General features: G+C 40.5%; 1 protein-coding gene across 3 annotated transcripts in view; it reads left to right on the top strand.

Moving 5' to 3' along the window:
• Window positions 1–13,125, top strand: part of PHRF1 (PHD and ring finger domains 1) — a 48,294-nt gene that overhangs the window by 15,654 nt on the left and 19,515 nt on the right. For 2 of the 3 annotated variants that reach the window (XM_030560692.1, XM_030560693.1), the window contains exons 7-12: window positions 2,375–2,475; window positions 3,035–3,207; window positions 8,440–8,569; window positions 9,157–9,281; window positions 11,063–11,250; window positions 12,906–13,025. In XM_030560692.1, coding sequence (XP_030416552.1) covers window positions 2,375–2,475; window positions 3,035–3,207; window positions 8,440–8,569; window positions 9,157–9,281; window positions 11,063–11,250; window positions 12,906–13,025 — 837 coding nt within the window. Of the gene's footprint in view, window positions 1–2,374; window positions 2,476–3,034; window positions 3,208–6,315; window positions 6,449–8,439; window positions 8,570–9,156; window positions 9,282–11,062; window positions 11,251–12,905; window positions 13,026–13,125 lie in introns of those variants that run through there. The other variant, XM_030560694.1, reaches the window with a different exon arrangement.

Below are 13,125 nucleotides of genomic sequence, written 5' to 3'. Positions count from 1 at the left end.
CGCTCTCCTTGTTTTTCCTTAATTAGAATAAGCAAAAGGTAGTATCTTCAAGGCAATTTAAACTCTTATTTTAAATATTGGAATACAGATGCATCGTGGTACTTAAATATAGCTTGTTGCTAAACTCTCGTGCAAGGGTTTAAAGCTGTTATACCATTTATATCAACTTTGCAAAATTGTCCATTGATATCCATTCAGTTTGTTAAATTTCAGTAAGTATAGCCTTGTTTGTGCCTTCACAGTCTATAGTCCCCAGGGAATTTAAACATTCATGGTTGGGATTGAGAGGTAGAAGCTATGAGGTCAGGCATATTGCTGAAACACTGAACAAATATAGTAAATATTCATAATTAAAGAACTCCTAACAAAATAAGATTTGATAAGTAGAACTCTTAACTCAAGTCCTTACTTGTGCAAGTCTGTCCTCACTTTGTTTTGTGTTCTAATTATAATTATTATTATTATTATTATTATTATTATTTTTTTTTTAAGTATCAGAGGGGTAGCCGTGTTAGTCTGGATCTGTAAAATCAGCAAAAAGTCCTCAGACTGTTTCCTTTGTTTGACTTGTCTGTTAGTCTATAAGGTGCCACAGGACTCTTTGCTGCTTTTTTTTTTTTTTTTTTTTTTTAGTGACAGTTTCAGCTAATTTTGTATGCAGAGTTGTTGTGGCCATATTGGTCCCAGGGTATTAGAGAGACAACTCGCCAATGGAAACTGGTCCAGTAAAAGATATTACCTCATCCACCTTGTGTCTCAGCTAATTTTGTTTTTCTCAAAATAAGTTTTACTCTTAGAAATATCTGTTCTTTGCAGAACTACAACTTTTCCAGTGCTTTTTTCTCAGAAAATGCTTTTCATCTCTTCTGGCTCTCTCGTAGGACTCTGTGGCTAGGATAAGTCCTAAAGAAATTTAGGATTATTTTCTTCTAATTTTAAGTCTCCTAACTTCTAAGATTACCAGTGTCTCAGTGATCTGAAACAGGAACAATAATTATATTTCCCATTTTTGTTCATTGTTCACCCTTTTATAGCTTGTAACCACATATATAGCGTCATCCTTCTCTTTTAATGGAGAAAGTGTCACGTGCTCCAGGAAAACAGGTCCGGATTTTCTCTCTGTGCAGAAATTGCATGAGAGATTACCTTTGTGGCAAAAAGCATCAGTTACAGAAACATACTAATCTGATAGTTGATTTTGGCTTAAATCTGTGCTGGAGAGAGCCACTAATACAATGTTTAACCTCAGGCATGGAACTCAGTCCAAGCATTTAGCTTTTTAGGTTGGGTAATTCACTGGAAAAAAATCCATTTAACACTGGTTATGTCTTGTAGCCATGTAGTTTGAGTAGAAGCTGCTTCAAAAGATTAAACACTTTACTGACAATCCTGACTTTAGCTAATGCTATGCTGTCTTGTATTAACTGTGTTGAAGATGGAATAGAACCAATAATAAAGGAACAGAATTGCATAATCTTAAAAAGCTTAATGGTACAGCTTCTGTTGACTACAGTTGGTGAGACAATTTGATCTAGTAATTCAAATCACTAGGCAAATAATATTTTAAAGTATTTATTATGGAATGAGCGTTATCCCATTTTTTGTCTTTAAAAATTGAACTGGACATATGCACCTCTGTATAAGGTTATGTGGAGGACTGCAAACTTGGGCCCCAGGTGTGTAGACAGCTCTATATGGGTGAACCCTTGAGAGCGTGTGAAGCTCCTAGCCTGTGCAGTCATACAAGGTGATGGTATTATGGAAAACTTCAACAGACATTAGTCATCTCTGAGTGATGCCTGGATTATATTTGATGTATGGGGCTTGTATTCACAACTACACAATCTAAGAGGCAGGTCCAGTCTGTGATGTATGGCAAAGTAAAGATTTCAACAATACCACTTTTGGAAACCAGCATTATTTCAAGTTAATGTCTGTTTTACCCTTTCCACTGCTTTTAATTTCTCCAGAGCACCTTGAAGTTTTTTTTCCTGCTCTGTATTTGCTATCTCTTTCTGTGAATTTGATCCCAGTCACAACAAGCACCTAACAAAACACGAAGCAACCACTGAGGGTGCAGAATTTTCTAGGCTTAGAACTTGAAGCGATTAAAGGAACTTCTGGAAATCCTGCAAGAATCCATGACACTTGTATAACTATCAGGAAACATTATTGCTTTGGAAACTAATAGAAGCAGCTCCATAGACTCCATGGACTGCAGTTTATAGCAGTGGTTCTCAGAGAATTATTAGATGCCTGTTTGCATAGGAGATGATGACCTTATAGCCCTTGGATGGAATTTAAAAAAAAAACCAAGAAACTTTTTTTCTTTCAGTGTTGATAAGAAGCTCATTGTGTGTTGCTCTTGTATTAGATACCACATGGAATGCCTTAATCCACCTCTGAGTGAGGTACCTGTGGATGAATGGTTTTGTCCAGCATGTGCACCAGCTAATGCTGCTGTTGCTGCTGCTGGTAAGTATTTTGATCAAATCACACTTTTTACCCTGATTCAGATCACGGAAGACAGCTGATCTTTGTAAAAAGATGCTGTCCAGTTGTTTAGGCCCCAGATTTGACACCTCCTCCCCTCGGTTGTTTTGGTGGGCAGCCTCTTTTGGGCTCATTGACTGGGAAAACAGTGTTTGTATATTAAGATTTTATTCAGGGATTGTAAGCTACGGTGTGTTGTCTTGGAAGTAGGTCTATTACTAGCCCTAGCCTGGCTGGGAATGACAGGGTAGAAGCAACTCTTCTCAATGGCCAGCAAATTATCTAACTGGCTGAAGGAGTGACATTATCTGGCTTTGGGTATATTTGTGCTGCCTTCTTTGCCAAAGGGTCAGTTTGCAGAGATGGAGGGGTGTGTGTGTGTGTGTGTGTGTAGCTGGGGGGGCGGGGGAGGAGATGGGATGGATCGATGTCCGGTTCAGAAAACAGAATGAGTATTTTGATTTCGGATTCTATAGTAAAACTTTCAACTCCTTGAAGGAATGTATACTGATAAGTGACCCAGAGGGCTTTTCCTTTTCAGAGACAGACCATGTGAGCGAAGAAGAGGTTGCTGCCCTCATAGCTGATGTCACCCCTACCACCAGTAGGCTACGTCTTAACGTCCGAACTCGAGCAATAGCCAGGACTCGGCAAAGTGAACGAGTTAGGGCAACAGTGAACAGAAACAGAATAACAACTGCACAGCAAATTCAGGTATTGAGAAGTGTCCAGTTAACTTAGAAATATGAACTTAAAATTTATAATCAGGTCTCTGAAAGACTCTCGTAAGAGAGTTAAAACAAGTCCACTCATTACTAGCTCAGCAGGCTTGGTAGCAATTGAAATCTGATTTCCAGGATTCATAAATTCATAGACTCTAGGACTGGAAGGGACCTCGAGATTCCACAACCTCCCTAGGCAATTTATTCCAGTATTTAACCATCCTGACAGTTAGGAACTTTTTCCTAATGTCCAACCTGAACCTCTCTTGCTGCTGTTTAAGCCCATTGCTTCTTGTTCTATCATTAAAGGCTAAAGTGAACAAGTTTTCTCCCTCTTCCTGATGACACCCTTTTAGATACCTGAAAACTGTTATCATGTCCCCTCTCAGTCTTCTCTTTTCCAAACTAACCACACCCAATTTTTTTCAGCCTTCCTTCATAGGTCCTGTTCTCAAGACCTTTAATCATTCTTGTTGCTCTTCTCTGAACCGTTTCCAATTTCTCCACATCTTTCTTGAAATGCAGTGCCCAGAACCCGACACAATACTCCAGTTGAGGCCTAACCAGCGCAGAGTAGAGCGGAAGAATGACTTCTTGTGTCTTGCTAACAACACACGTGTTAATGCATCCCAGAATCACGTTTGCTTTTTTTTGCAACAGCATCACACTGTTGACTCATATTTAGCTTGTGGTCCACTATAACCCCCAGATCTCTTTCTGCCATACTCCTTCCTAGACAGTCTCTTCCCATTCTGTATGTGTGAAACTGATTGTTCCTTCCTAAGTGGAGCACTTTGCATTTGTTTTTATTAAACTTCATCTGGTTTACCTCAGACTATTTCTCCAATTTGTCCAGATCATTTTGAAGTATGACCCTGTCCTCCAAAGCAGTTGCAATCCCTCCCAATTTGGTATCATCTGCAAACTTAATAAACGTAATTTCTATGCCAACATCTAAGTCGTTGATGAAGATATTGAACAGAGCTGGTCCCAAAACAGACCCCTGCAGAACCCCATTTGTTATACCTTTCCAGCAGGGTTGGGAACCATTAACAACTACTCTCTGAGTATGGTTATCCAGCCAGTTACGCACCCACCTTATAGTAGGCCCATCTAAATTGTATTTGCCTACTTTATCTGTAAGAATATCATGCGAGACCGTATTAAATGCCTTACTAAAGTCTAGATATACCACATCCACCGCTTCCCCCTTATCCACAAGACTCGTTATCCTATCAAAGAAAGCTATCAGATTGGTTTGATGCGATTTGTCCTTTACAAATCCATGTTGGCTATTCCCTATCACTTTACCACCTTCTAAGTGTTTGCAGATGATTTCCTTAAATTACTTGCTCCATTATCTTCCTTGGCACAGAAGTTAAACTAACTGGTCTGCAGTTTCCTGGGTTGTTTTTATTTCCCTTATTTAAATGATTGCATTCTGGTAAATTGAGACTAATTACAGTACCAGTTGTGCAATGTGTGAGCAAATTGTATGGATGCAAAATTGATTTGAAAAGTGCGCTAATTTGCATATCTCTCTGGAGACCTGCATTTTAATACTTGAGTCACAAATGGAATTGAATTTACCATCCTGAATCCCCAGAGGATATTAGTCCACAGTGCAAAGTGCTCCCACAGTTGTGCAAAACTCCTAGTTTTTTCTTCCATGGTCATGATTGGAATAATTAAGTTCCATCAGATGAGAACTACTGAAGTGTATTGAAAACTCAGGAAGCTCTTGTATATGCTTTAAGCCAATGCTGTTAGGGCTTCACTTGCATAAACCTTGAAAACTCAAATTCATGCCCCAACCTATCATGGCTTATAGACTGTTCAGAGGTTATTTCTGTACCTGTGATTGGTGGTATATCTTGGGGTTCTTTTTAATGGTTTCAGACACTTAATTTTTTAGTAACACTATAGAGGTTATCCCTTCTCTTTTGTTTGCTGGAAGTACAGGAAAACTGGCAAGTTGCAAAACCCTTTGTGTTTCAGTTGTTAAAAATATCGAAGTTGCAGCCAAAACTTTCTCTACATACTTGCAGAGCTGCAAGTTTTGTCAAGTCAAATTCTACAGAGGCAGTCAAACATAGATAAGAGAGAAGACAGTAGAAAGGAGAGGAAAAAAGAATAGGTTTCTTTTTATAGTCCAGTGGTGGATGAGTGGGTGGTGATTGTCAGTTTGAGGTTGGTGTCAGTTTAAGTGATGCGCAAAGTATCTTATCCTGAGGTCTGGTTTGGAAAAAAACTGGATCAGAGGTGAGGTCCATGTTGGATGATGCGTCTCTTCCCTTCCTCACATCCCCACAGTGGTTAAAGCTGACTATCAGACAAGTCGGTAAAACAAAACCTAGATGAAACCTGAGGAAAAGCCATAGCCTGATGCTCAATAGCCTTGATACCTATAATTAGGAACAAAAAATAAAGAAAAATGAAATAGAGACATAAAGAAGCAACAAAATGACAAAAGCAGAATGAAAGACCAAGACTTTCCCTTCTAAGTTACTCAGTCTAAGATACTTTGTCTCAGTTTCCTGTGGTCTGAGAAGTATATCAGACTGTTAATCACTGTCCTTTCAAAGTTTTCCAGTAGTGCATCTACTCCAAACAATCCTATTTAAAAACAGATCTTGAGCAAACTCAAAGCAATCTGAAATAGAGCAACAAGTCCAGTCATCAAAACAAAGTGCAAACAACGTTCCAGCATGCATTCTTAACATGGTTTAAGTTAAGTGATTTTACGACTTCCCCAAAGAGCCCTAATAAGCCTTAAATTTGTCTCTTTTCTGGAGATATGTCACGTCAGATGGTATGTTGACCCAATTCCTAACTCCCAATATTCAGCCCCTCAAATTTAAAAAGGATCAATAGCACAGTAAAAATCCCACACATTGCTGGATGTACTTTTGGAAAATATAGATGAAAGCAGTTGGTAGATGTTGTTCCCTTTCTCACTCTAGATGCTAACTGCTTAATACAGTTACACTAGAAAAGTGTCTTGAAATCAAAGGTTTTACAGGGTGACTGCTAGTGCTTTTACTCTCTCCCGTACCTGTTGTTTTAGAAATACAGTGTGTAGCTGTCTCCCTGCAGATGAGAGAGGTGGTGCACGGGGACTTAATCGTTGCATAGTAGTGCAAGACTGGGTGCCAAGTACTTCCTGTTCAAGAAACCATTCCGAGCTCCACTTCTCCAATCTGCAGAGATGATTACAAACTTTCCCTAGAAAGGTATTATTGCTCACATCATTTTTTTTTTTAAAAAGCACACCTCTCTTACTCTAGTTGACACTTAGATTTGACCCAAGAGCACAAGTAAAAATCCAATAGCTAAGAGAAGCTCTTCTGCTGTGCCCCTTGTCACATACAGAAGGGTGTTGATTTCAGATTCTCAGATACCTTTGGTATTTGGAGAGGCAGAAACTTCACTCTGTAATTCATGCATTATTCCAGATGTACCCGGTATAGTTAAAATCTGCAATGTTCAGGTACCCCCTACTCCACTCCCCTCCTACCCCCCAACAGAAAATGTTTGTGTGGGGCACATGTTGGCACTCTCAGAGCTTAAAATGCAGTTCTGCCCTAATGAATACCTTTGAAGAAAAAGTTTGGTAGGGTGTTTGACATTTAAAGGATGTTCAGTAGGCTTCAATGCTAACACTACATTGAGATGAAATTTCTTCTGTCAGCTATAGTTTATATTAATTTCCCATTTTGTTTGTTTCTTTACAACCATAAAACGCTCCTAAAGCAGTTTTTCTGTAATGTATATGCTATGTATAGGAGTTTATAGGTAAGTCATTTTTTGTAAGTTTATATATTTTATGTAAATATATACAAAGTGTAATAGGCTGATACACTGTAAGCATTGTATCAGCATGAGTTACTCTAAAGAAGTGCGATAATATCTCTTGTACCACATTTATGGTGGTTTGAAATTGCTTTCCCCCTTGACCCCCCAGTGTAATATGTGGCGTAGAGGTGGTTTTCACAAAACCATAGCACTTAACCAAGCTGATTAGGTTAGAGCAGTAGTTCTCAACCTTTGCATGCTACTGTACCTCTGAAGCTGAAACCCCGCCGCTTGGGGAAGAAGCATGTAACTTAGCTTCACGAAGCTCTCTGTGGCTTGGTTGCCACTCCCTAATGCTAGCCCTGCACTTGCGACTCCCCTGAACCTCTTCCGCCACTCCCGTGTTGAGAAACACTGATCTAGATGAGTTGATGTACCCCTGGAACACATCTGAGTACCCCCAATGGCCCTGGTTGAGAACTACTGGGTTAGAATATGTTGTTTACCTTTTTACTAAAAGGTAATGATAGTTGTGCTACCACTGGACAATTAAGGGAGCTCTCTGTTCTCCTCTGGATGATCAGAGTTCGGGTATATCTACACAACCCACTCCCCTTCCTGGGCTTCAGAGCCTGAGCTCCAGCCTGAGCCACAGCTTCAGAGCGTTGGCTATACAGCTGTTTTTTTAGAGCACTTGTGCAATCCCCACTAGCTGGCATCTGTCAGCCCTGGTTGGGAGCTTGCTTAAAAAGGCTGTGTAGACATACCCTTCGTGTACTGAGCTTCGCACTTCAACTCAGGATCTTCAGGAGCTGGATCTTGGAGTTGAGTGCACACCTCTCGTGCAAGGGAAAAGGGACTTGAGCCATGAAATAGTAGTTCCTGCTTATTGTGAGGAAGTGATAGTGAAGAGGAGTCTCTCTTATCCTTCAGCTGAGCTCCAGGATGTTGGTATTGAGATTTGCTGCCTTTGATGCGTCTGTTGGGTTTTAAGGGGAAATTTTAGTCTGAAAAGTGAGGAAGCTAAGATCTTGGGCCCCACACTGCCTTGACTTTGCTTTCATTTTTGGTCAGTATGGATTAGTCTTGCTTTGGGAGAAGCCAGTGGACAGTTCTGTGGGTTTGGGGAAGCTTCGCAGTGACAATGGATGTGATATTCTCCCACTAGAATAAATCATTGGAGTAAAAATGTCCCTGGCTTCAAACATTGAGGTAGATTTAAAAAGCCATGGCGATTTTCACTTGAGATGCAGCATGTGCTGGTGACACAGGTGACTTAATTTTAAAGGTGAACCATTTCTTGTTGAGAGCCTGATTCATGATGGTCGGGGAAAAGGGAACTTCAGTGCTGGATCACAAAACTATCTCAAACTTTTGTTGCTCATTTATGGTATGTATAACTTATGTGATTTCTTGTTCTGAAATGCAGCATGTGCCAAGGTATCTGATGTCTTCTCTTCTTGATGAAACAATTGAGGCAGTTGCAGCAGGGCTAAGCACAGCAGTATACCAGCGACCTCTGACACCACGGGCTCCAACCAGGCAGAAAAGGAAAACAGGTAAGGGGATCAGAACCCTTCCAGGATTCCTTGTCTACAGAGTAAAAGGTTTGCGCGAACAAAGTATGAGACAAACTGAAAAGAGTACAGCAGATATGTCTGTGTGCCTCCATGATACTGCATGATTACATCACTCTAACGCTTTTAAAGAGAACTTTTATTCAGTTAAAAAACAGTGATGCACTGAAGCCGAGCTTTTATATCCCTACCCTTCCAACTGCACTATTTAATTCCAGTTTAGAATTATTTGCAGCACATCACAACTTTTTCTTTTGTAAACTTGTTTGTAGTCTGTAGGGGAACTCTGCAGGTTTGTGTGTGTGTGCGCATGCACGAGTGAGGGGAAGGGATAGCTCAGTGGTTTGAGCATTGGCCTGCTAAACCCAGGGCTGTGAGTTCAATCCTTGAGGGGGCCACTTAGGGATCTGGGGCAAAAAAATTGGTCCTGCTAATGAAGGCAGGGGGCTGGACTCAATGACCTTTCGAGGTTCCTTCCAGTTCTAGGAGATTGATATATCTACAATTTTTTTTTTTTTTAACACAGTTCTGTCCTTTATTCAAATACTTTGCTATGCTTAACTCTTCAGGTAGAAAGACGAAAGCAGGCAAAAAAAGAACTCGGGCAAAGTCTTCTGTTGGAAAAAAGAGTTCAGGGACACGGATCAAGAGACGTAAGCGTCGAGTAAAGAGGAGAAAGGGGAAGAAGATACGAGTAAGTTCAGATGTTAGTTTATGCTGATCTAAATGATCTCTGCCATTACTTTTAATTTCTCTGGTGTAACGCTGTAAATCTGCTATAAGCCATCGCACACTAAATACATTGTCATAATGGCAGCACGCATGACTTGAATACAGGCAAATTATGTACAATGTATATAATATAGTCCTAGGAGAATGATACTTAACAGAGGAGCTTTTTTCATCTATTTACTACTCAATACTGTCTTCAGTAAATTTAGAACATAAGAGTGGCCATACTGGGTCAGGCCAAAGGTCCATCTAGCCCAATAGCTTGTCTTCCGACAATGGCCAGAGGGAATGAACAGAACAGGTAATCATCAAATGATCCACCCCATCGCCCATTCCCAGCTTCTGGCAAACAGAGGCTAGGGACACCATTCCTGCCCATCCTGGCTAATCGCCATTGATGGGCGTATCCTGCATTAATTTATCTAGTTCTTTTTTGAATCCTGTTATAGTCTTGGCCTTCACAACATCCTCTGGCACAATCTGCCTGGGACTTAACTATCTTGAGTAGTTTTATATCATCTGCAAATTTTGCCACCTCACTGTTTACCCGTTTTTCCAGATCATTTATGAATATGTTGAATAGAGTCGACTGGTCCCAGTACAGACCCCTGGGGAACACCACTATTTACCTCTCCCCATTCTGAAAACTTATTCCTACCCTTTGTTTCTTATCTTTTAACCAGTTACCAGTCCATGAGAGGACCTTCCCTCTTATACCATGAGCGCTTAATGTTGAGAGTGCTACTGTTCCTACTGTAGCACCATATGAAAAGAGCTTCATCATGTTTCTGATCTGGACCAGTAGTGCTAGGGATTGAGCATTCTTCCCCTAACTCTTCCACTGAAATCCCTGGGAAACGAGTTTCTTCACTTCTGCAGTATGGGAGAATGGGAAGTTAGTTTTCTTGAACTAACTTCTACGCATATTTGCGTGGCTTGCTGGCAAACCCTGGAATTAAACATAGGGTTCACTGTATAAACTGAACCCTGCAGATTTCACACTGCTGTCTTGCCAATGAACTGCCACTCTTGTTTGACACCAGTCCACGCTCACTTGAAATGTGAGTCTCCATCATCCTCTGTTCTAAGTCCACTGATTAAGCTATGGAATTTTTGCATCAATATCAAACTTAAGGGTGTGTCTACACTGCAAGTGGTACAGTGTCACAACTGCAGCGCTGCAGCTTGTCATGCTCTGCTTTAAATGGTGATGATTCCCTACAGTTACAACTTTCCCTTGCCACAGTCTTTAGAGTAGTTACGATAATGGAGAGTTTGATAGCATCCCTTTTGAATGACAGACTCTTCTGTTAAGGTATTGTATTTCAGAAATGGAAATGACCACTCAAGTTAATGTAATATGTGCAACTTACCGAGTGTATATGTAAAATTACCCTCATCAACCTATGCAGGTTCCATTATACTGTCTATAATACACTAAATAAAAATAGTAAACAATGTAGTCCTCCCCATATCAGATGTACACTAGTGAGAGAAGTTAGGGCCTCTAACACAGAGCACACTCATGCCCAACACCTGCAGGCCTCGCTCATTCTTAACTTGCTTGCTCTGCAAACTTCACCCCAAATCAAAGTAAAATATCTTTTTGTAAACTGCCACATGCTTTTAGTGCCAGGTATCACCCCCTCTTCCCTTCTTGCACTTGTAGCTAATTTGGATGTTGATAGAAGCCTGTCTTACAATGCATAGTAGTCGTCAACTTTTTTTTCTTCACCTGTCCAGGTGAAAAATGACGTTACTGCTCGCTCCCGTATTGCAAGAACTCTTGGCCTTGGTAGACCTGTACGTGGAGCTTCAATCCCTTCTGTATATAAACCGATAGAACCCTCACTTGGCCTTATGAGAGCAGATATTGGTGCAGCTTCTCTGTCTGTGTTTGGAGATCCCTATGAACTGGACCCATATGACAGGTAAGATCTTGGGGTCAAGACCACAGATCTGATAATTTATCAGATGTTTTTTAATGCTGTTAAAATATTTTAATACTAAATATCTGGATGCCTTCAAAATTAAATATTTCAAATATATATGTTTTTGGAGGGAGGTCAGAATTAAGCCTAAGATTATGTCACAGAGGTCATGGAAGTCACATATTCCGTGAATTCCAGAGATCTCTGTGACATTTTCTGCTTCAGTCCTGGGGCAGTGGAGCTGTCAGGTGGCAGGGGACCCCCCACACCTCTGAGCTGCTGTGGGGGGCAGGTGCTGGATCACCCCCCACCACTGCAGCAGGGCTCAGGCTTGGGGTTGCATCACCCCCTCAGTACTATTTTGTCATTGTTATTTTTAGTAAAAGTCAGGGATAGGTCACAGGCTTCCATGAATTTTTGTTTGTTGTCCATGACCTGTCCCTGACTTTTTAAAAATAATGGTGACAAAATCTTAGCCTTAGTCATAATATTTACCAGTACACCTCTACCCTGCTATAATGCGACCCGATATAACATGGGTTTGCGTATAGTGCGGTAGCAGCGGGGCTCTGGCTGCTGCGGGGAGCCCCGGACCCCTTAAATCACTGGTGGAGCCCTGCTGCTGCCACCCCGGGGCTGTGGCAGTGGGGCTCAGACGGCGCTTTAAAGAGTCTGGCCTCCCTGCAGCAGCTGGAGGCTGGAGCTCTTTAAATCACTGCTGGAGCCCTGCCACCCCTACCTTATATATCGGGGTTTCAGCTATAACATGGTAGGGATTTTTGACTCCCTACGACTGTTATAACGGGGTAGAGGTGTGATATAAAACTGCAGACCAAAAGATGACTAGTGGTTGTGCCCAATTTCAGACCTTTTAGAGGGGCCTGATTTTCAGAAATTGCTGAGGATATCCACCCTCTGAAAATTAGGCCTTTTTAAGAAGTTTTAATGTTGGGCATACAGAAATCATTAGTCGCTTTTGTCATTTGTGTGTGAAGCTACTTAAGTGTCTTTAGAATGTGATTCTTGTTAACTAACTAGTGACTGACTGTGATATTCTTTATTAAGAAGTAGTTAGCAAATTTTGGGGGGTATAATGATGCAGTGCCTTAACTCTAAAAGTACAATGAATCTGTGGAGTTATATGGGTCTCTTCTCTCTCATTCCCTTCAATTTTTAAACCTTGAATCAGAAAAAATCCCGCCAGATCATGTCAAAATGCCACTTCTGAGTCACTTATCTCATGAAGAAATCTGAAACCCCTTTTTAAAGCATAATCTTATATTGAAAAGCATATTTGACCATTGTCATTACAGGGATACTGCCCATTTGAAGTCTAATAGTCTTTAAATTTTTTCTAAAATATGTTTCAGATAAGACACCTTCCCTTGACTATCCCCCTAACTTTTGTAATTTTTATAGTTACGTTTACCTATATGTTTTAAAAAAAAAAAATCTCTCCTGTTGCAGTTTGAGACACCATACAAACAAGCATAAAGAACTATTGTATGCAAAAGTTAGGAAAAAAGTTTCTTCCCTTTATTTTGGTTATGTTCTTTCAGGTCTAGTAGCCTTTACTGTGATGTCAAGAGTAGATAATTGTTTAAACAAGGGTTTTTCAGTTGACTGTTTCTCTTTGTGTTTGTTTGTGTCTGCAGTAATGAAGAGATTCCAGCCAACCCAGCTTCACCTGTGAGCGCTAAAAGGAGAATTCTTTCCCAGTCTGCATTAAGATCTCATCGGCCTGTGGCTAGACCCATTTCTGTGGGACTTTCTGGGTAAGGTAGCCAAATTATTATTATTTTTTTTTTATTGTATGAAACAGACATTATAGAAGGAATCTGGGTCATAAGACTGAGTGAGCTTTTCTGGGTATCC

The sequence above is a fragment of the Gopherus evgoodei genome, chromosome 4, assembly GCF_007399415.2.
Source record: "Gopherus evgoodei ecotype Sinaloan lineage chromosome 4, rGopEvg1_v1.p, whole genome shotgun sequence".
NCBI lineage: Eukaryota > Metazoa > Chordata > Testudines > Testudinidae > Gopherus > Gopherus evgoodei.
Note: the sequence above shows the minus strand (reverse complement) of the source record. Positions and strands in the feature narration are given on the sequence as shown.